At 50.7% G+C, this 23,491-nt stretch overlaps 1 protein-coding gene and 1 non-coding gene across 2 annotated transcripts; both read left to right on the forward strand.

Moving 5' to 3' along the window:
• Positions 1 to 122: 122 nt before the first annotated feature.
• On the forward strand, positions 123 to 22,711 carry CES4A (carboxylesterase 4A). The gene is given in 17 exon segments (XM_070262876.1): positions 123 to 10,197; positions 13,459 to 13,630; positions 13,632 to 13,658; positions 15,611 to 15,620; positions 16,996 to 17,148; positions 17,230 to 17,356; positions 17,504 to 17,675; positions 19,109 to 19,140; positions 19,143 to 19,193; positions 19,271 to 19,359; positions 19,361 to 19,378; positions 19,522 to 19,560; positions 20,106 to 20,174; positions 20,177 to 20,248; positions 21,189 to 21,303; positions 21,543 to 21,615; positions 22,576 to 22,711. Coding segments are annotated over 17 exon segments (1,413 nt in total). The 5' UTR covers positions 123 to 10,139.
• Positions 11,964 to 12,071, forward strand: LOC111773025 (U6 spliceosomal RNA). The gene has a single exon (XR_002807232.1). It is a non-coding gene; the product is annotated as a U6 spliceosomal RNA (small nuclear RNA).
• Positions 22,712 to 23,491: the final 780 nt, after the last annotated feature.

A 23,491-nucleotide genomic window follows, 5' to 3' on the forward strand; every position in this document is an offset into this window, starting at 1 on the left:
CCTGCTCTGAGGAGCTCTGAGAGTGGAAATCAGCCTGACCCTACTCTGCGTGTCCCATACCAGGATCAAGCAGGACCTGGAGTCAGGGCCTGTTTGGTGAGTGAGTAAAAGGCTGAGAGAGTATGTGAATGGTGGCTGCTGGACATGAACCCAGACCCTTCAGGTGCCAAAGCTATGCTCAGTGCTGCACAGACGGTGTCCTCCCTGGCCAGAGGGTGGGTAGACTCCAAAGGCAGAGACCTGGGGTGAGGGGAGTGCTAAGGCATCAGGGGATCCTGCCTAGAACAGATCTCATCCCCTAGCGGCCTCTTACTAGAGCTGGGGGAGGTCCCCTTTCTCCATGTTGTCCAGTCTTTGCTCCTGAACAAGACAGAGCAGAGCCCAGCAGGGCCAGAGCCCTGACCCTTAGGACGTGAAGGGCAAGCTTCCCAGCCCTAGTGCCTCAACCCTTTATGGCCTAGCTGGGACCCCTCCCCTCTGGGCTAGGGGAGACCACTTCTAGGGGAACTCAGCACAGCTCCCAGAGCACCTACCAGGACACAGAACAGATTGGGGGAGGGTGTCTGGGCTGGTGCATCAGTCAGGCTGTTGTCACAGAGAAAAGAAGAAGGCTACCCACTCAGGCTACAACAGATGCAAAGCAGCCAGAGGTTTCTGAGTGGGGGTAAATATTTCTCTTCTTGAGGATCAATGCGCCATTCCCTTGAAACATCTGGATTTTAATACCTATCATAATGGCTTCACCTGCCCCCACTATCCCATACCACCAGCTGCAATCCACAGACACCCGGTCTCAGTCAGACGGAGTTCCTGGCTACCGGTGGTTCCTGAAGAGCACTTGCAGTCGGGAGCACTTGAAGTCTATTTGGGGCAGGAAGGGGAGACATAAAGCCAGAGGGACTCTGAGTCACGCACTCCCTGTTACCCTTAGGGCAAGCCAAGCCCTTATGTGGCATTGAAGGCCTCTTGTTCTCGTCCCCTTCTCTCTACCAGGAAAGCTTGTCCCCACAAGCTGGTAGAGATCCTGACAAGGAAGCAGGCCCCACTCACACAGTGTGTTCCTGGGGACACAAAGGGCTCTAGGAGCACAGAGGCCTAGACTGGCCCTGACATCGGGGACTGGGAAGGAGAGACGTCTAAGCTGAGAGCTGAAGGACAAGCAGAACTTAACTCAAATGTGCAGCCAGAGTAGTAGACTCGAGGGACGGGGAGCACGCGAAAAGGCTGTTCCTGGCAGAGGGAACAGCAGGAGCAAAGACCTGGAGGTTGAGACGTGCTGAGGAAACATAGCTCTGCACAGCTGGAGAGGTCGGACTGTGAGGGGCCTCGGGCTGCAGTGGGGGTGTGGACTTGAGGGAAATGGAGAGCCTTGGGAAGGCGACATGCACAGATCTGCCGTGTGGAGGGTGTTTGGGGGGATGGTGAGAGTGGGGGTGCAGAGCAGAGAGGGCGCCAGCGCGGGCTTCCAGGTAGACGGAGAGGCACTGGTGGGTTCTGGATTTAGAGTTGACTGACAGACCTGGTGACTGGCAGACAGACCTGGCGACTGGCGGGACACGAAGGTGAGGGGAAGGAAGACTCCTAGGGGCAGCTTGGAGGCGAGCAGGACTGGGCTGGGAATCAAGGACTCAGTTTGGCCCACGCTGGACATACACAGAGCCTCTTCCTGCAAGCCTGAAGGTGCACCACACCTGGCAGCCGTGTGGGGCACCATCACAGGCTTTGGTGTCACCATCGCCAGAGGGCTCTGGAGAGGGTAGGCAATGCCTCAGACCCTGTCCCACTGCCAACTTTCCCTCCCTCCCCTCCCTGCGGCTCCTAGAGCTTCCTCCACACGGGGAGCAGGGGGAATGGCCTGGCACCCCAGTGGCTGGGGTGGGGCGGGGCGGGGGTGTTCACACAAGGTGAGTGCTCCTGGGATCTGGCTCCTCTTGCCTCTCTAGTCCTTCTTCCCTGGGCCTCTGCCCCTGAGGCTCACGGAATGTCCCTCCCTTGCCAACGGATACCAGGAGCCAGGAGCCTTGCAGAGTTGGTGGGGACAAGCCAGGCGGCACCCACAGACTCAGACTTGCTGGGCCCTGCAGTGCGGAGACCGGTGCACCCAGGGGGCCTCCTTGCGGCCGAGTCCCAGGAAGGGCTGTGTGAGCTCTGTGAGCACCAGGGGGTGCTGTGGGATCATACGTGGACACCTGGACCCAGACACCCAGAGGTAAAGCACCAAACTTACACACACACACACACATACACACCAATAGTGTTCCAATCCAGTTCTGCAATTTACTGGATGTGTATCTGAGCAAGTTATTTAGCTTCTTTGTTCCTCAGTTTTCCCATCTGTAAAATGGTAGCAATAATGGTGTTCCCCCTCGTAGACCTACTGAGAGTGTTGAATGATCATTAACTGTAAAGTGCCTGGAATAGTGCCTGGTACACAGCAAATGCTCAGTAAATGCTCCCTGGTGTAGATGTGGACACAGACTCCAATTACACTGTCTGAGAAAATCATGTTGCTCCCTCACCTGCAATTTAAAGATGGAAGAATTGGGGGATGTTAGGGGATGTCATCATAATTTGGGCATGGGCCTTTTCCACCTTAAAACCACTCTTGGGCCTGTAACTGACCGGAAGAGGTGGCAGATGGAGCCCTGTGATGTTCTGAATGGTAGGCTGAGTGCCCTCTGGGAGTCCCCAGCCCTCCCTTAGGGTCTCAGGGAAGCCGTCATCCAAGCCCCTCCTCCACTCTACCTGCAGCCCCTCCTCTTGAATTTTAGACCCACCACCTCCCCTCCTTCCACAGTTCCCAGCCCAGCTTGCCCAGGCCCTGGGAGGGCTACTCCAAGAATTGAAAGAAGCTTGGCAGGGGAACACCAGCTCTGCTACCTGAGAACAGTGGCGTCCATACATCCCTCCTCCCTCTGCACTGGCCCTTAGGCCTCACTTCCCATCAGCCCCAGACCCCTCAGGACTTGAGGCATCATTGCTCACTCGAGCCTCTCCTGGGTTGGGTTTGCCCCTCCCTACTGTCCCTGAATTGGCCTTTTCTGATTCTGGGGCCTTGAGCAGGGCCCGAGGGCACAAGGCAATCAGCTGGCCAGGCGTCCCCACAAGGAGACTTACTGAGCTCTCCTCTGTGCTCAAACTTACTCACATCCATCCTCTCCCTCAGGTCTCTGGACAGTCCTCTGGGGTCCTGAGTGGTCCTCTGGGACCTTTGGGCAGTCCTCTAGGGTCCTGAATGGATCCCCACTTTATAGATGAGGAAAACTGAGAATCAGAGAGGGAAAGTGCCTTGCCTGAGGCTACACAGAGAGGGAGGACAGAGCCAGGACTCATACCCAAGTCTATTGGCCTCCAAAGTGCATGTTCCTTCCCCTCCAGAGTGTGCCCTCATGTCTAGAGTGGGCTTTCTAGACGCTGGGGTTTAGGAGGCTGATGTAGGTGGAGGGACTGGGATTCTAATAGGTAGCGAGGCTGGCAAGGGAGGCCCCGAGGGAGGGGTTTTGCAAGGCAACAGCTTCAGACCATGGCAACACAGCCCACAGAGAGATGACAGAGGCCAGCACTGCTCTCATTCAGATGCTGGTACAAGCCCCCTCTGTCCTTCAGGCCTGGACTCTGGACGTTTGGGTTGGTAAGCATGTACAACGCTCCCTGCAACCAGCCTCCGGGGCCTCATCTCCCATTGATGGGGTCTGCTGGTGTCAGGGAGCTTGCAGGGTAGAGGACTGTGTCGAGCCTCCCTACCCACAGAGGCAGTGGAAGGTAGTGGACCCTCTAGGGTCTCCTAGGAGACCAGGCAGCCCTCAGAGCTGACCTAGACTCACCACAGGGGTCTCAGAGCAGCAAAGTTGACTGGGTGGGCGCTGATCATTTGATCATCCCTGCCTCCTGAGGGGACCTCCCTGTGGCAGACAAGGGATGAGACAGAGCCAGGGCAAACCCCCAGGAACTATGCCCAGCCTTTGTCAGGACCACCTCCTTGTCCGGGAGCTGTCAAAAGTCACCACCCTGAGGGCTGGAGGAATGTGACTTGCAGTGTGACTGGGGCAAGCCCCTGTCAGGCTCTCTGTGACCCTCATATCAAAACATGGGTGAGGCTCCTGGCCCTTCCCAACCTCCCAGAGCCTCAGCCACACCTCGGTCTCCAGGACCTCCATTCCCGCGGCGCTGCACCCTGGCACCTGGGTGGCCAGCTGGAGGCAACCTGGGTTTCAGCCTGCGCTTGGGACGTGGTGCTGGAAATGCCAGGCCAGAGTTCTGGGAAAGAGACAGTATTGGCGGCGGCAGCAAGAGGGCCTGAAGGTACCCCGGGGCCTCTGAAGCCAGGGTTGGGACTGCCCCACCTTAGGCCCACCTGAAAAATATGGGTGGATGGTGGGAATTCCCCTGTTATCTCCTAATTGGGCCAGATGTTCAATGAGAGCAGGCTGAGGTCTGAGCTTCTTACTGGGCAACCCCAATCCCAGGCCTCCTCCAGGCCATGGAATAAGCCCACGTGGGGCGGCCAGGGCGGCCAGGGCAGTCGTTGGGAGCCAGGCTCCAGGCTGAGTGTCTCCATGAGCTCAGGCAGGTCCCTCCCTCTCAGGGAAGACTTGGGTTCTCCATCTATGCAATAATCCTGGGCAGGTTGGTCTCATGTAAGAGGCTGCAGGGGTATGACTCTGTCCTGTAGGAGTGTGGCCCATCCAGAAAGGCACCCTGGAAGGGGACGACATGAGTTTTGGAGGGTAACTAGGAGTTCACCTGGTTGGCAATGCAGGGAAGGGCATTCCACACAGAGGGAACAGCATGAGTGAACGTCCCCATCCTTTGTTCTCCTGCTCTTTTGCACTGGCAATAAGCCACCTTCCATCTGTGGCAATGCAGCTCACACTTCCTGTGGGGCCTTGGCCAAGTCATTTCTCCATTCTGAGTCTCAGTTTCCTTATCTATACAATAAGAATAATGATAATGATGACTATAACAACAATAAAGATGTTTGGAAAGAGTCTTGGCTGGGCCAGATCTGAGATTCTCATATGTAGCACTAGGCAACTCCTCTCGTGAGTCACCCGGCATCCCTCGTTTTTTGGGGAAGACCAAGGCTCCATCTAGTCCACTATTGGGGTTTAGACATACGTAGACATATCTGACAAGTGGGGTGGGGTGTCCTTAGAGGCCAGATTGCAGGGTCCTAGGGAGAAAAGGAGCTTGTGCTCAGAGCCAGCCCAGTAGGGGCCTGGAGTGAAGGCAGAGAGCATGGTTCTGGGCCCACCAGGGTTCTGACCTGACCTCCCACCTACATGGGGCAGATGGGAGCCCTCTGGGAGGGGCTCAGCCAGGGCCCTTTGCCACCTCTGTGTCCACAAGTGGTTCCTCAATAATGCTCAGCCTCAGCTCAGCTGTGGACTTGCTAACAACTCCTGGGTGCCCCTCCACGCCCCAGGGGCTCCCCAAAATACTTCCCAATCACTTGGATGTGACTCTCCATCCCCAGAAACACTCCCTGAGCACCCCTTAGGCAGCAGACCTCTTAACACCCCCTTCCCTTCCTTGTTCTGGAGCCAGCATTGATTACTTCATTACATGGTGACCGAAGCTTACATTCAAAGCAAATATTTTTTCTGATTCCTTTTCCCCCACCCCAAAATAGAATCTCATCCTTTTCTCAGGGCTGAGAGGTTTCAGCAGCTCACTCTTTTCTTTCTTTCTTTCTTTCTTTTTTGAGGAAGATCAGCCCTGTGCTGACATCTGCAGCCAATCCTCCTCTTTTTGCTGAGGAAGACTGGCCTGAGCTAACATCTGACTGGCCCTGAGCTAACATCCACGCCATCTTCCCCTACTGTATGTGTGGAACACCTGCCACAACATGGCTTGATAAGCAGTGCATAGGTCCACACCAGGGATCCGAACCGGCGAACCCCAGGCTGCTGAAGCGGAACATATGAAATTAACCGCTGCGCCACCGGACCAGCCCCTCAGCAGCTCACTCTTGCCTTCCGAGTGCCTCCAGAGACAGTCTATAGCTCTGCACTTTGCCCGGGCTCACACTCTCTCAAGAGTCATTCCTTCCACAAAATTCCCCCTAACTCTTTCCTTTATTTATTTTTAGTAAACTTTTATGTTGAAGCATAATGTATGTACAACAAAGTACACAAATACTAAGTATACAGTTGGAGTAATTTCACAAATGAATACACCAGTATGTAACCAGCACCTGGCCCAAAAACCAGAATATTATTAGCTCCTGGAACCAGCCCCCTCACACTCTTTCCGGTCACTACTCCTCAAAGGTAACTGCTGTTCTGACCCCCAATGGCATAGATTAGTTTTGCCTGCTGTATAAAATCATACAGTGTATGACTCAATGAGATGGAATATCAACGAAATTATACAGTACATACTCTTCGTGTCAGGCTACTTTCACTCAACATTATGTCTGTGAGATGCAGCCAAGGTGCTGTATATAGTTGTAGATATTCCATCTCATTGTTACAGAGCAGTTCATTGTGTGAATAATATACCACGACATGTTTCTCCTTTCTTCTAACAGGCGTTTGGGTAGTTTCCATTTTGGGGCTATTGTAAATAGTGTTGATAGGAACTTTCTAGCACATGTGTTCTGGCGAACATATGGAAACATTTCCTTCAGTATGTTTCTACCTAGCTGGTAGAAACTGTTGGTGGAGTGAGGTGGAATTGCTGAGTCATAGTGTGCAGTTTTGCAACTTAAGTAGATAATGCCAAGCAGTTTTCCAAAGTGATTGGACCAATTTACATTCCCACCAGCAACGCATCAGAGTTCTGGTTGGTCCAAATCCTTGCCAAAATACTGGTATTGTATCTTTTTCATATTAGCTTTCCTCTTTTCTTAAACAGCTTTATTGAGATATAATTCACATACCATACACTTCGCCTATTCAAAGTGTACAATTAAAGGATTTTTAATATATTCACAATATGTGCAGTCGTCACTAGAGTCAATATTAGGACATTTTTGTCACCTCAAAAAGAAACCCCGTACACTTTAGCTATCACTCCTCTATCTTACCCTAAGAAACCGCTAATCTACTTTCTGTCTTTATTGATTTGCCTATTCTGGACATTTCATATTAAGGAAACATATAATATGTAGTCTTTTGTGATTGGCATCTTTCACTTAGCATAATTTTTTCAGGATTCATCCATGCTATAGCATGTATCAGTACTTTGTTCCTTTGGGCCAAATAATATTCCATTATATGGAGAGACCACATTTTGTTTACCCATTCATCATCAGGAGACGGACATTGGGGTTGTTTCTACCTTGTAGCTATTATGAATAACACTGCTATAAACTTCTATGTACAAGTTTTTGTGTGAATATTTGTTTTCATCTCTCTTGGATATATATACACCTAGGAGTAGAATTGCTAGATTATATGGTAAGTCTTCTGTTTAATCATTTGAGGAATCGCCAGACTGTCTTCCCAAGTGGTTGCACCATTTTACTTCCCCACCAGAAGTCTGTGAGGATTTAGATTTCTCCATTTCTCGGCAACATTTATTATCTCACTTTTTTCTTCTAGCCACTCTCGTAGGTGTGAAGTGGTATCTAATTTTGGTTTGATTTGCATTTCCCTGATGACTAGTGATGTTGAACATCTTTTCATGTGTTTATTGGCCTTTTAAATATATTCCTTGGAGAAACATCTCTTCAGATCCTTTGTCCCTTTTTAAATTGTGTTGTCTGCCTTTTTGTTCTTGAGTTGTAAGTGTTCTTCATACATTCTGGATGCAATTCCCTTAACAGATATATGATTTGCAAATATTTTCTCCCATTCTATGGGTTGTCTTCACTTTCTTCATTCTTTTGCTCATGGCTCTCCAGTTGTCCCAACACCGTTTGTTGAAAAGACCATTCTTTCCCCCATTGAACCGTCTTGGCACCCTTGTTGAAAATCAGCTGATCATAGACACATGGCTTTATTTACAGACTCTCAATTCTATTCCATTAACCTGTATGTCTTACTTATGCCAGTATCACCATCTCTTGATTACCATTTCTTTACAATAAGTTTTGAAATAGGGAAATATGAGTCCTCCTACTTTCTTCTTGTTCAAGATTGTTTTGGCTATTCTAGGTAACTTGCGATTCCATACGAACTTTGAAATCTACTTGTCAGTTTCTACAAGGAAGTCAGCTGAGATTCTTATAGGGATGGCATTGAATCTGGAGATTAATTTAGGGAATATCACCATCTTAAATCCTTTCATCCATGAACATGACATGTTTCCCCATTAGATCTACTTTAATTTCTTACAACAATATTTCGTAGTTTTCAGAGCGTAAGTTTTGGACTTCTTTTGTTTAGGAGCCTCCAGGGCATGGAGGGGCCCTGGGGGTTATCAAGTCCACAGCTGAGCTGAGGCTGTACTTTCCTGAGAAGCCACCTGTTGATGCAGAGGTGGCCAGGCACACTGGCCGAGCCCCTCCCTTTCTGTATCCACCATCTGTTGCTTGGTCTTGGCTATACTCCCCTACCCTTGCCTCCCCTACCCTACTCCTGGCACTGGCCTCTAGGCTTCCTCAGTGTTGCTCATCTACAAATCTCTGCTAGCCTGAAGGTCCAGAAGGTCCCTTGATGGTTCCATCCTGACAGACACGCTCTCCCTGGGTCTGTAGCAGCTACCTTTCATGCTCTTTGGAAGGGAGAAGAGTAACTCCCCCCATTTGATATACTCCGGTGAGGGTCCACCGACAGCTGAGTTGCTTGGGCCCGGGATCTCAGCTCAGTGAGATGATTCTTCCACCCTCGCAGGTACCCTTTACTGCATCCCATGGGTGGGAGGTCAGGTGAGAACTCTGGTGGGCCCAGAACCATGCTCTCTGCCTTACCGTAGGCCCAACTTCTGGGCCAGCTCCAAGCCTAGGCTCCTCTTTCTAGGACCTTGGCTTCACTCTGCGATCTGGTCTCTAAGGACACCCCACCCCACCCGTCAGACATGTCTGTGTACATGTAAAGCCCAATAGTAGACCAGATGGGGCCTCAGTCTCCCCCAAAGAAGAGAGGATGCTGGGTGACTCGAGAGAGGAGTCATCTAATATTACATATCAGAATCTCAGATTATTACTCTTAAGATAGTTTTGCACCAGGGCCACCTGGCTGACCGAGCTAACCATTCAACATCCCCTGTGCCCCATGTGAGAATTGGATGGGACCCTCATGAGTCCTAGGCACTCCACTGAGTGCCTGGCCTGGCACAACTGCTTTCCATGTGGACCAGGTGAAGGATCGTTTCTTCCCCCAGGAGAGGTGGCAGCAGTGGGGCCAGCTGTTGGCAGGACCAGTCCTTAAGGCCCACACAGAACTGGCCAAGCTGCTGCACAGCTGGATAAGGTAGTCTACATGTGACTGGCTCCCAGTCCTGGCATTTATGGTCTTGTCTGCCTTCTCCATCACCCCCTTCCCTTGTCCTTACTCTCTAGCTTGGCACTTGCTTTGAGTGACAAATGCTTAGTGCATACAGATAAACCAACCTTGTCAGAGCCTGGATTTCAGCCCCTCTGGGCACCCAAATCATGGTTTCTTCTAGGTCCAGCTGCCCCAACTGGACTATGAGCCTGTGAGAGTAGTGACCATGTAGAAATGGCTCCCCCTGGGACTTCCTCTACGTGGCGCAGAGCCTGCCACTCTGTGATGATACTGTCTAAAAGTCAGGGTGTAGGAGGAAGGGTGAGGAGCACCTGAAGAAGAGACTGGACAAAGAAGAGAGGAGCAAGGAGGCCTGAGGCCCTTAAATTCACAGAGAGGAAACCTGGGGGCTGAGGGTCCAAGTGTCCCAGTGTTCTGCTCCCAACTTCACACCTCCTATGTGCTCAGAGATTGACTCACACTAGCTCAAATTTAAGCCCGTTGCACAGATGAGCAAACTGGGCAGAGATTGCAGTTTGGTTAGTTTTTTGAAGAGCCAAGTCCGTCTATAAGGACCTGTCACTCCAAGGCTGAGACAAGGCTGTGGGCTGGTCACAGTTTCTCCTGCCCCAGCACCTGCTAATGCGGATTGAGGAAAGATAAAAGTGGGACTCTCAGTGCTCATGCACTGTAGACACAGCTACAAGCAGACATCTGCAGCGTGGACATCACTCCAGCCCGTGGCAGGAGCTGGCCAGCCAGAGCATGAGCCGGATTCTGTGCCTGAGCCTCACCCTCTGCCTGATGATACAGACAGCCCTGAGTAAGACACCCCACTTCCTGAGGGGGGCAGGCAAGAGGGACGTGAAGGACACAGAGACAGGCCCCCAGCTCGACCTCTCCTGGGGGCATTGGGGAAGGGGCACCTAGACAAGGTCTCGGCAGATGGGGACGTTATTCCAGAGCGCTAATCCACCCAGCAGCTCGGGGTGTGGATATTTGTATTTATATTTTTTATGAAATATATTTTATAATTTATATAATTTTATGGTCATAATTTATTATTTTATGTTTACATTCTTTATAAAATTAATATTATATAAAATTAGTACATATTAGTATATGTACACTAGTGTGTGTGGATGTATACGTGCAACACCTACCAGCTCAAGCTCTACAGCATTTCCAGCACTGCACGTGCCCCTTCACAGTCAATAGACTCAAAGTAAAACTATTCTGACCCCATCATAAATTAGTTTTGCCTATATAAATGCATTAAAAATTGTGTGAATTTGAGAGAAATTTTGCTAAAATCACCTTTAGCATTTTGGTGCATTTTTTTTCGTCTTCTCATTGCATATTTGTACATAGCTGTGATATTAGCATGTATACAATTTTATACTCTGCTCTTTTTTTCACTTAAAATCTTATCATAAGCAATTTATAACTTGAGTTTATAGTTATATTCACTTTGCCTGGTTCCCAGATATAAACAACGCTTCCAGTACACCCTGTGGTATGTACGACTGGGGTTCATAAAGGTCTTTGTCTTAATGTGTTTCTGACTGTTTTTATGAGGGAGAGAACTGGAATTACTGCGTGCAAGCATGTGAACATTTTATGACTCACACATTTTGCCAAATTATTTTCTCAAGACGTGTCAATTTATCTTCCACCAACAGTATATATGAACGTCGTTTTCACTGTGTCTTTGCCAGAATTGGGTGCCGTCATTTTTTAATTTATTAGGTGGAAGTTGTAAGCCCTGGTTTTAATGAGCATTTTATGACTACTAAAAAGTGGAATATTGTTTTCATAAATGCTTACATACGGCCTCTGGGTGACAGAGCTGGGATGGAGACCACTCCGCCAGGGCTCCTGTTCCTGAGTGTGGAGCACTCTGCCACGTGTTCAGGGGCCCCCCAGCGGCTGGGGTGGGAAGAGTAAAACATCGCCCTTTAGAGCAGAGCTAGGATGTGAGACCTTGAGCAAGTTATATAACCCCTTTGAGCTTGCATTTCCACATTTGTCTAGTGGGAAAATAATAACATTTACCCTCTAAGTTTTTAGGAGGATGAGATGAGATAGTGTATGTGAAGTGTTTGGCACGGTGCCAGTCTATAGCAAAGGATCAGTAAATCATAGTTGTTAGCTATTCAATCATGAGTGGACCCAGGATTCCTGGCAAAGCCGGGTAATGTGACAGACCTCGGCCTTCTGTCTCTGTCCTGTGAGACCTCAGGCTGGTCACTGCCTCTCTCTGGGCCTCCAGGCCTCCCCCAGTTCCTCCAGGGCCAATGAGAGCCCATCTGAGAGGACCATGTGAAAGGGCCTTGTAACTGCAAAGAACTGCACACAGAGAGGAGGTTTGAGGTAGCCCCTTACCCCCGCTGGCCTGCCTCCGTGCCTGAAGGGCCACCATTACAGCCACTCCTTTGTGCCCAGATATTGCTTATGTAAGAACTGCAGAGACCTGGGGACATGGGCAGAGAAGTATTTTTGGCCACTTGCAGCTGGGGGTGTGATGGTGTGCTCTACAACACCAATTCCAAATGCTTTTCCAAAAACCAGTTCCATCAAAATTTCCTGGTGCTCGCTTTGGCAGCACATATACTAAAAATTGGAACGATACAGAGAAGATTAGCATGGCCCCTGCGCAAGGATGACACACAAATTCATGAAGCGTTCCATATTTTTCTATAGTTAGTTTTTGGGTGGTAAACATGATGCAATCTACACAGAATTTGAAATATATTATGATGTACATCCAAAAGCTATATAATGTGATAACCCAATGTTACTGCAATTAAAAATAAATAAATAAATAAAATTGGAAAAAAAAATATCCTGGAGGGTCGGTTCTTTTTAAAAAAGATTTTATTTTTCCAGTACATAGTTGTATTTTTTTTTAGTTGTGGGTCCTTCTAGTTGTGGCATGTGGGATGCCATCTCAGCACGGCTTGATGAGCCGTGCCATGTCCATGCCCAGGATCCGAACCAGCGAAACCGTGGGCCGCCAAAGCAGAGCTCACGAACTTAACCACTGGGCCACGGGGCTGGCCCCTCCTGGAGGGGTTTTTAAATCTTAATTTCCTGATGCATCCCTGAGATTCTCATTCAGAGGGTATGAGTGGGGCCTAGGAATTGGTATTTTTGCAATGATTTCCCCAGATGATTCTGATGCACAGCCAAGTTCAATAATACTTGGATCAGATTTGCTTTCTGTCACTTTGCAGAGTGAGGCCCAGAGAACCAGGGCACAAAACAATTCAGTTTTGTGAGGGAGGAGGGGAAAAAATGACATGGGTGCTTCAGGAAGGGGCTACAGATGTTGCCCCTCAGCTACCCTTGGCAACAAGAGTAGGGCAGGATGAGAGCCTACAAGAGGAAGTAGTGCCCAGAGGCAGAGGATACATTCAACTTAGCCTAGTTCATATCTATTCCAAGAGCTGGCTATGGTGTGTGTAAGTTTCTAGTGGGTACGTGTGTTTGTGTGTTTGTGTGTGTGTGTGTGTGTGTATAATATGTGAATGTATGCTGCATACGGATACATTGTAACCTATGTATAACTGTACTTATATGCATATATATATGCATATGGGTGTGCTCTTGTATTTCTGCATGTTTCTTTGTAAATGAGCTATGCTCATATATACCTATGTATGTATAAATTTGCATGGAGATGTGAGTATTAATGCGAGCATATATATGAGTGAGAATGCATATACATGTGTGATTTCTTCCCAGAAATATGCCAGGCAAATGTTAGCAACAAGAAAGAGGTGTAGTTATATCAGTATCAGACAAATAGAAATCAAAACAAATGACACACACATTGACATTAAATCACACATTAAATGACACAAAGAAAAATACTTCATATAACAGATAGGAAATTTTATGCACCTACCAACACAGTTGTGAAATCTTAAATCAAATAATGAGAGAGAAAAATACTGAGAGAAGCACAGAAAAAATGGGCAAGTACACAATTGTTCTGAAAGCTTCAAGCTGCTGCTGGCGTCGTGGCAGATGGGTCTGGGGCTTTTCGGTGGCCGGGGTGGCCCTTCTCCTCTCTTCCTAGGTGCCCTGCACACCAAGGAGCCTTTACTGGTTACCAAATATGAGACCCTCCAAGGAAAACAGATGTACATAGGGAAGACACCCATCAATGTCTTCCTAGGAGTCCCCTTTTCCACACCTCCAGTAGGTGCCCATAAGTTTGCTGCCCTGGACCCCCTAGAGCCCTGGGAAGGAAGCAGACGCCACCACCTACGCCCCTCTGTAAGAACCAGAGGACTATCAGCTAGGAGGTGGGCAGACCCTAGGGAGGGCAGTGGACCTATGCCTGTCTCTGGGCCAGGGTTTAAATAACTCACTGACAAGAGTGTACTGTGTGACCACAGACAGGCCTGGGACCTATTCTGGGTCTCACCTTCCAAACCTATATAATGAGGTGATTGGTCCAGATGTTGTTTAAGGTACTGATAATGCTGTTCTTGGTTCTTTTATGGGAGCACTCTAGGCAAGGAGGCAGTGCTCACTGACTGTGCCCCCAGGACCTGCTGGGGAGTTGAGTTTCCGTGAATGTGCGTGAAGAGCAGTGCTTGCTCACCACACACACACACACACACACACAGTGATCCCTGAGCTCTCCCCTCTCCCATGGGGCTTGAGCCCAAGGTCAAGTCCATACGGCACTACCAGCCCTCTCCTACAGAAGTAGCTCTGAGATGGGGAAGGCATGGGCTCAGTTTCGGTTTTAATGTACCAGGATCTTAACGCAACCTCTAGCTGGCCTCAAACTCCGAGTCACATGAGCATGTTGGGACAATGACTGCCCTTTGAAACACTGGGCTTGGCAGTTTACCCAGAACAAGTGTATTTACTGTTTACTCAGACCGTGGAGTAACCCACTGTCCAGAACATTCTGTGGCAATCGTTAACAATGTTCAGCATCAGTTGGATAAAGCAATGGGTTTAGAAAAATGTCTGCTGTGAGAACCTGGGTGTTGGTTTATTAAAAAAAAATACAACGACCATCCTGGGTGTCTGGTTGTTAAGAACATGGTGTCCATTGTCATAACATGAATGACTGTTACTGGAACACGGAGTGTGAGTCGTTAGAACACCGACCATCACTGAGAGAAGCCCGGGCATTCTGAACATTCTATGACGATTATTTGGAACTCCATGGATCAGGTGATAGAACACGGAATGACCATTGTTAGACCTCTGAGGATCAGGGATTTAGAAACTGGGGTGCCCACTGCATAGAAGTCAATGTCAGTTGTTGGAACACTGGACACACCGAACACACTGAATGTGTCAGACAGTGCCTGTTTGGAACACATAGTGTCAGGTGTAAGAATCTGTGGAAGGCTTAGAACACACTGTGGGGTGGTGGTTAAATGGGGAGGAGGGAGAGAAGAAGAAGCTGTTACAGAGATGGTGGCTTCAACCAGGGTGGGTACTGCGGAGGCGGTGGGAGTGGTCACACTCTAGATTTATATTGAAGGTAAAATTGACAGGATTTGCTAGAGAATTGGATGTGAGCCATGAGGGAAGAAGAGTAATCAAGGTTAATGACTAGTTTTGGGCCACAGCAGCAAGGGGACTGGGGGTACCGCATACCGAAATGGAGAAGACTGGGGCAAGAGCAAGTTTAGGCAAAACAAGAGCTCGTTTTGAGGCATGTTAAGTTTGAGGTGTCCATTAGGTGATGTGGGATAGGTGGTTTGCAGAAAGGGGGCTGGAGGCAGACTGGCCATCAGCATGTCAATGGTGTAAAGCCCTAGGCCTGGATGAGAACAATTCGGAAGAGGGAACATAAGAATGAAAAGAACACAAGGGTTGTGGCCTGGGAGAAGAGGAGGAGTCACCAATGGGGTGGCAGGAAAGTCAAGAGAACAGGGTGTTATGGAAGCCTAGAGAAGGACAGCTGTTCAAGAAGGGGAGTGGGCTCAACCACATAGAGGGCTGCCAGGGTAAGTAAGACGATGATGGAGATTTAGCAAGATGGAGGTCATTAGTGACTCTGATGGGAATGGCTTTGGTGGTGTGAGGGGGACAGATGCCTCAGCTGCTCATAATCTGAGTTCTTGGCTGTAAGAGCCCTGGTCTTCCTGGTGGGATGTTGGATATGGTCTACTAGATGGCATCCTAACACCAGGATTAGCTGCTTCCGAGAAGTCAAGCAAGGAAGATCAAAGACAATCTGTAGAGATAGAGATGAGCTGCCTGCTGGTGACCTTGGAGAGGCTGGTGAGAGTGGAGGGGAAGACAACCTGTTGAAAAGGTTGGCCTTGAGGGGAAGTGAGAGATAGGATAGTTGCTGGAGAAGGTGGGTGGTAGAGGATAGGTTTGGACCAAGGCATGTTGAAGTGCTGTTGAGAAGGACTGAAGGGGAGTAGATGATGCTCTGGGGTTGAAGAAGCAGGTGTGAATTACACACACACACACACACACACACAAACACTGAAGACAGCCTGAGACAAGAGGAGAAGGGGACAAGGAACAGGAAGACAGGGATTCCTGTATCCAGCCAAATGGGCCCAGCCCCAACTGTGATGAGAATAGCCACCCTTGGGGCTGGGCCAGCAGGGAGGAAAGGCGAGGTGGCCTGACAGCCCAGCTCCGTAAGTACACCAGATGTCCACACAGTACAAGGCACTGGGCTGGGTGCCAGGTCTCAAATAAATCCAGCTCCATCCCTGCCCTTGGGAAGTACATGGTTGCTTGGGGAGCAAAACAACCCATCAAAATAACTCCAACCCAGTACAATAGTCCACAGTGGATAGAGCTTTGGGGAGTGCAGAGGGGGAAGTGCCCAGCAGAGAGGCCACCACTTGAACTGGGCCTTAAACATGAGCAGGAGTTTGCCCAGCAGAGGAGAAGGCATTTGGCAGAGGACAGAGGCACAGGGGCTCGGAGGTGGGAGGCAAGGGGCCATGTGTATCTGGAGCAAAGAGTGGCTGGGAAGGAGATGACTAGATGGAAAGGAGGCCTGGGTCAGTATGGGTGAATCTGGAGTTTACCCTGAAGGCATGGGGAGCCAGGGGAGGTTTTAAGGATGGGAGTGACATGGTCAGATTTGTGATTTCTATCAATCCCTTCCGCCTGAGTGTGGAGGATGAGTTGGGAGGGATGTTAAGAGGCTGGAACAGTGCCCTGGCCAGAGGTAGTGATGGCCTTCACAGGGCAGCAGCCTTGGGATGGAGGGAGGGGGCCTATTCAAGAGCTGTTTGGGAGGCGGAACAGAGACTGAGAAGAAGATGGGGCATGGAAGACAGGGAGATGCCTAAGGTAACTAGGCTTCTGACTTGGCAGCACCCACAGGGTCTCCAACAGAAGCAGGGAACCTCTCCCCAGGCAGACTCATGACATCAGGTGCAAGGCAGGTGGGGGGATGGATCCTGGGGAGGCCAATCTACTCCCATCTCTGGACCCTAACACTAGCGGAGGCCGCTGGGACACGGATACACATACACACACACACACAGGTTGCCTGGATTTTGCTTTTGGTTTTATTCCCTCACTGCGGAACCTAGGTTGAAACCAGTGTCCCCAATATCACCGCCACGCTGGGCCCCAACTCACACCGTGCCCGCAGGCGCATCAGGGGCCCTGGGGGCAGATCACCTACACGTGCTTCAACACATGGAAACAATACAAGCGGCTGCGCTTCAGAGAGAGTTGTCTGTACCTGAACGTGTATGCCCCTGTGAGCGCGCGCGGGGGGGGGGGGGGGGGGGGGGGGGACCCCCTGCTGCCTGTTAGTACTTAATCTTCATCCATGCGCCATCCCACTCAGGCACCCCACTGCCATGCTCAGGCCTTGGCCTTCCTCGCCCAGGTATGGTTCTCAGGAAGCACCTTCCTCGTGGGCTCCGCCTCCACGCACGACGGCTTCGAACTGGCGGCCCGCGAGAAAGTGGCGCTCACGCTTCTGCAGCACAGGCTCAGCATGCGGAGCTTCCTGAGGTGGGCGGGGCCCAGGGCCAGGACGTTCGATAACGCCTCAATGGGGCGGGGCCTAGCTCTAAACGGAGAGATGCGGTCATGAGACCTGGTCTGTCAGGGGCAGGGCGTCCGGGCTGTGGACCCTGATCATGAGGCCCGGGCGTCCCGCACGGGCGACAGCCAGGCCTGCGGGAACTGGGCGCTGCTGGACCAGGTTGCGGCTCTGCGCTGGGTGCAGGAAAACGTCGCGGCCTTTGGCGGAGACCCAGGCTATGTGACCCTGTTCGTCCAGTCATCAGAGGCCATGTGCATCTCGAGACTGATGAGTGCAGTGCCTGAGTGACCCAGCACAGACACAGGCCAGCGTGTTCCCACGAGTGCATTCTCTGCTGCATGGAAACATCTGCAGATTTCCGTGTACTCAAACATCCCAGCCCACAGACCTGCCCTCACCCCTGGGTACCGCCCCTCACAGCCAAGGATATCTCCTCCATTCACGGGTAGCACTGATAAGAAAACCAAGCCAGGCCCAGGGAGGGCAATGATGAGAGTAGGGAGACTTAGCCAATCTGGGGGGCCAGAAAGATCATCCAGCACCTCCTGCCTCCCCACATTCCCACAGAGCTCTACCCCTGAACAGAGCTCACCAACTGCCCTCTGGGCAGGGCTGGGGCCACAGTCGAAGCCTGGAAGTCAAGGACCTAGAGTGTTAGGTCAGGTGCCCTGTGAGGGACACGTGGCTGGGAAGTGAGCAGGGACCACATCGCACAGGGCTGTGTGGGCCACAGTAGTAATAAACACTTGAGCACTTTCTGTTTGCCAGACACTCTTCTAAGCACCTTACATGTATTCATTCTTTAATTCCCTCAACAATCCAAAAAGAGAAATATTCCATTTCTACATTCTGCAAAAAGAGAAGTTTTCTCCATTCTACAGATGAAGAAGGTGAGGCCCAGAGAAGTTAAGCAACTTTATCCAAAAGACACTGGAGAACAGGGAAATATTTTAAGCAGGGAAGTGACACAGTCGGATGTGCATTTAGAGAGATGGCAAAGACTGCTGGAACTGGGTTAGAAAGAAGCAGGAGCAGAGGCTTGGAGACCAACTGGGAGGGGGGATGGGCAATATCTAATGGGGGCTGGTTCTAAGATAGAGGCAGGAAGGATGGAGAGTAGAGGATGGTTGCAGAGTGGTGCAGGAGGCCAAATGGACAGGACTGGGGCAGCTGGGGTGTGGGGATGAGTAGAAGAGATAGGGAAGGCCCTGGGGCTGGGTAGATGGTGTAGGGTAAGAGATGCCACCAAGATGGGGACTGGCTGGAGCAAGTCTGGAGCACATGAAGTCTGAGGTGCCCGAGGGACAGGATGAGGGGTCATGGATACAGTTGTTCCCTCAACTTGGGCAGTGGAGAAAAGCTAAGAGTTGTCAGCACAGGTAACCAGGGCCTGTTACACAGGATTCCTACCACCACCACCACCATTTCTAGCCCAGCAGCAGAGGGAGGCCCTTTCCTACACCAGCAGAACCTTTCCCACAATCTCTGATCCCCTCTGGGACCCCTGGGGCTCATTGCACAGATCAGGATATGGAGACCCAGAGGTGGCAAGGCACCAGCCCAGGACTCCTGACTCCCTCACAGCCACTTGCTTTCTCTTGGCCCCTTCAGGCTGCTCAGCCATGGCCAGACAGGCACCCAAAACTGCCCAAGTGGCCCCTACTTGTGTGTTTCATGGCTGCCATGCTCCCCGCCCCACAGATGATGTCATCCCTAGCCGGGCTCTTTTCCATCAGACCATTTTCCAGAGTGCACCGCAGTACTCAGAGTCTTCATCACTCCTGAACTGCTGAAGGTGACAAAGCTGGGTGGCCCCTCTCCCCCAGGGTTCAGCAAGGAGGAGCAGGATGGGAGTACCCTGAGCACCTCTTCTCTCCACAGAAGGTTGCCTGCCTGGCAGGCAGCAACCACAACAGCCCATGGATTCTGGTAAACTGCCTGAGGGTGCGGTCAGGGGCTGAGGTAATGGCATGTGCCCGAGAAGATGGTAGATAGAACTTCCTTCCGGTTCTCTGACCTGGCTGCCTGCAAGCCACCCTCCTGAGCTGGTACCCAGCTGGCCCAGGGACGCTGTCTCAGGAGCACACTGGGGAGACTTCCTTTACTTCTAGTCCCCTCTTCTCCCCTCAGAGATTCTTCCACCTGAACTCCCAGGAAGACCCTCAAGAGGTGAGAAGGCCCCGTTCTGTAATTCGAGCATTTATTGAACACCTACTGTGTGCCAGGCACTCAGGATACTCAGTGAACTGTTCAGGCCAAGATTCTTTCCCTAGTGGGGCTGATGTTTTAATGTCGAGGGACAATAAACACTTAAAATAATAAATTATTCACCTCTTTTGAAGATGATAAGTAAATAGCAACAAATGGAACAGGGTAAGGAGGTCAGGCATATTGGGAGGGGGAGAACTTTAAACAGAAGGGACAGAGAAGGCTCCATTGAGAAGGTGACACTTAGCAAAGATTTTCAAGAGGTGAGAGAGTGAGATATACTCGGATCCTTGGAGGCAAGCGTCCCAAGTCTGATTAGCCTCGTCCTGCCTCTTGTTGATCCTCTCCCACACCTGCCCTCCCAGGGGTCACCAAGCACAGCTTTTTCCAAAATGCCTATGGCTAGAGCAGTCTCTGAGAGGGACCTGCTGAGCTGGGCACCCCAGCCTGCAGGGATCCTGGGAGGACATGTGGGAGGGCTGGCTAGACACCCCCTTGCCTTGGAGATCATGTGGTTCATGAGCCCTGTGGTGGATGATGGCGTGTTCTCAGACAACCCTGTGGTGCTCTTGACCCACAGGGGCAGGTTGCACCTGTGCCCTACCCTCTGGGTGTCAACAGCCTGGAGTTCAGTTGGCTTTTGCCTTTTGTAAGTGAATAGGAGGGGTGCCCACCACAGTGGAAATAGCAGAGGATGCCTCTTGAGTAGCCCTGGGCATCAGGTCAGATTCTTTTGGCCCCTCTGGGAATGCCCAAGTGCTTCAGAGCCTCCTGCAGGTCTTGAGCAGTGACAGTTGACCAGGAATGATGGGAAAGAGAAGAGAAGTGTGGCTTCTCAGAGGTTTTGGGGCCCCAAATCTTCAGATCATGATTTGGACGTCAAGGACCATAACGGGAAGATGTTATGAAACCATGTGATGGACCTAGCTGGGGACATTGCCTTTATGTACTCCACATGGCAGGCTGCCTACTAACACTGCAGTATGGAGGTCCCCAAGAGTGGCCACACTCTGTCCACACATGCTGCTTACCAACTTCTCACCCACCCTCTCTATACCTCTGGGCTGGTGTGGGATTCCAAGATGCCACAGAAGAGGGATGAGGAGGGCAGGGCAAGGCCAGCCCAGAGGAGACAGCCTAGGGTGGTCAAGGCAGGCTTCCTGGCTGAGAGGACAGGCTTATGGGCACCTTAAAGATCCTGCCCAGGCCAACTGGGGCTTGGGGACCATGTGGGTGAAAGGCCAAAGGTGGGGCTGGAGAGGATAGACACTGAAGAACCTTAAATGACAAGCCAAGAGAGGAAATGTTCGGAAGAGGGAAGACGAAGTCTTCCATGATCCTTGCCACAATCCAGTGAATTAAGTTTTAGCATCCACAGTCTCCAGATGAGGAATTGCGGCTCAGAGAAGTTGAGTGACTTGTTCCAGGTCGTGTGGCTGAGTAGTGCAGACAGGCTTCAAATCTGCTTTCTTGATTCTGAAGCCCAGGTTCTTTTCCCTGCTTGATGCAGGTGGGTGGGATGCACGGAGTGGATCAGAAGCCCAGGCAGAGACTTTTCCTGCAGCCCTTCTCAGTTTCCTTAACCATAGATGCCACTTCACTGCCTACTGTATGCGTTTGGGTACCACGCTCCCACTGGCATCATTATCAAACCCTGCACTGATGGGGCAGACCATGGGGATGAGATCTGCTTCATCTTTAGGAGTGCCGTCTCCAAAGATGCTAAAGCCCCACCTGACATCCCCCATTGGGTGTTTGCTCTCCCCACCTTTGTATTTGGATCCACCCCTCTATTGGCTGTCCACAGAGAGCTAGTCAGTTCCTTATCTGGAATGCTCTCCCAGAGGAAAGCCTCCTAGCATGGAGGCAGTTGTGGAAGCAGCGGGATGGGATGTCAGCACGCCACGCTCTGTTCCAAACGCCACACCCCATTCTGCCCCCAGACCATTCCACAGGTGAGGAGAAGGTGCTGAGCCTTCAGATGATAAAACACTAAGCCAATTTTGCCTGTACAGGGTGAGTCGGCCCCCTCGACACATCTAGGCAATCTTCCTGCCCAGCACTAGACCCGAGGGCCAGCTGCTTCAGATATTTGTGCCTGCATGTCCCATAGGAAATGCACGATCAGCCCAAGCAGAATGCCTTTCTCCCTCACCTTTCCTCAGTCAGTCACTAGGTCCTAAGTGTCCCAAGAATGTGTCCCTCCCTGTCCCATGACCATACTCTTCATTCGCTCAAGCGTTCAACAGTCGTTCCCAATGCTCTTTTCTGCCCAGCCCAATACCAGGAGCTGGAATTCAAGGACATCACAGACATGACCCCTGTCCTCCAGCAGCTCATTAATGTTTAACAAAAACATTAAATTGCTGTAGTAGGGGAGCAGAAGGTACTATGAGAGCACAGAGAAGGTATCTGACAGAGCTGGGTGGGCAGGGGTGGCTTCCTGGCAGAGGTGACATCTAAGCTGAGCTTCGGCTAGCCTTGTGACTAGTTTCCCATCTCCACATTCTCTCTCCTTTCTATCCATCCTCCTTATGACACTCAAGGGGTCTTTCTGAAATATCATCTGACCAAGTCACTCACCTGCTTAAAACTCTTCATGGCTTCCTCAGCCCGCAGGATAAAGCCCCAACCCCTCAGCCTGGCACGAAAATCCTCAAAATCTTTCCTGTGTCATCTTCTCTCTACCTCCATCCTCTTCACACATCCCCTGTTTTACATAACCTTATACTCGTGCTTCCTCCAAAAACCCTGGTCTTTCATACCTCTATCCGTTTGCACATAGCATTCTCTCTGCCTGGGAGGCCCTCATCACCAACACTTTCCTTCTCTTTCTTAAAGATCTGTCTAAATGTCATCTCTGTAAAGCCTTCTTGGTCCCCAGCTCCCAAAGGGAAGGTGAATGAGGGAAGGGCAAGAGAAAGAGGCAAAGTGAAGAGGAGCTTGAATAACTCTCTCCTTCCTCCTTCTGGGCAGAAACCCCAATGGTGAGACACTGCCCTACTGGCCATGCTACAGCAAGAAGTACCTACAGCTAGATTTCACCATAAAAGTGGGCTTGAGGCTCAAGGAGGAGAATATGGCCTTTTGGATGAGGCTGTGCCAGCATTAAGGACCTGAGAAACAGGCAAATCTGAGGGTGGCTATGCAGGAGGGAACCTAAGGGATTGTCCCACCCCTTAGGCCTTGGGGAGACAGGCCATGGACACATCTGGGACAAGGGTCCTTCCCTCCCAAATCTAGGACCTGCAGAGGCTTCCTACTACCTCCAGGCCAGAGCCTCAGCCTGTTGTTTGGGGCCCTGCACCACCCTCTTTGACCTAACATCCCATGATGCCCACCTAGCCCACTGATCCATCAGGTTAGGCCAGACATTTTCACTGCCACATTGTAGCCAGCCACATGGCCTCAGAACAAACCTTTCTCTCCCATCTTCAAATCCTCCCACCCTTCAAGGTCTACTTGAAACACTTCTTATGGGAAGTCCACCCAGACTGCCACTACCCCCACTGTCACACCCAGCTTGTCATTTACCATTCATCCTGCTCAGCCTTGTGTCTGTTCACATTGGCCTGAGGCCTTGGGCAGGTTATTCGTTATGTGGAATGAAGCCTCGATAATTTGGGATCTTCTCCCCCTTCCATACTCATCTCCCCGGGAGCCCCTCCAAAGCCTGAACACAGGGATGCTCCTCAATAAAAGCACGTTGACTTGACCTGAATTTCTCCATCTGCAAAATGGTTGGGTGACGCGGATGGTGTCTAGATTTGAGCCCTTAGAGGAAGGGAGCATTGCTGCCTGCTCCTTGTTGGGCTGAGCCTGCTATGCTGCTCTCACTCAAGAGGAGCCACAGCAAAGTTGCCTGGATTGCTGAACACTTGGCTGTTTTCTT

This window comes from Equus caballus, chromosome 3, assembly GCF_041296265.1.
Source record: "Equus caballus isolate H_3958 breed thoroughbred chromosome 3, TB-T2T, whole genome shotgun sequence".
NCBI classification, from domain to species: Eukaryota; Metazoa; Chordata; class Mammalia; order Perissodactyla; family Equidae; genus Equus; species Equus caballus.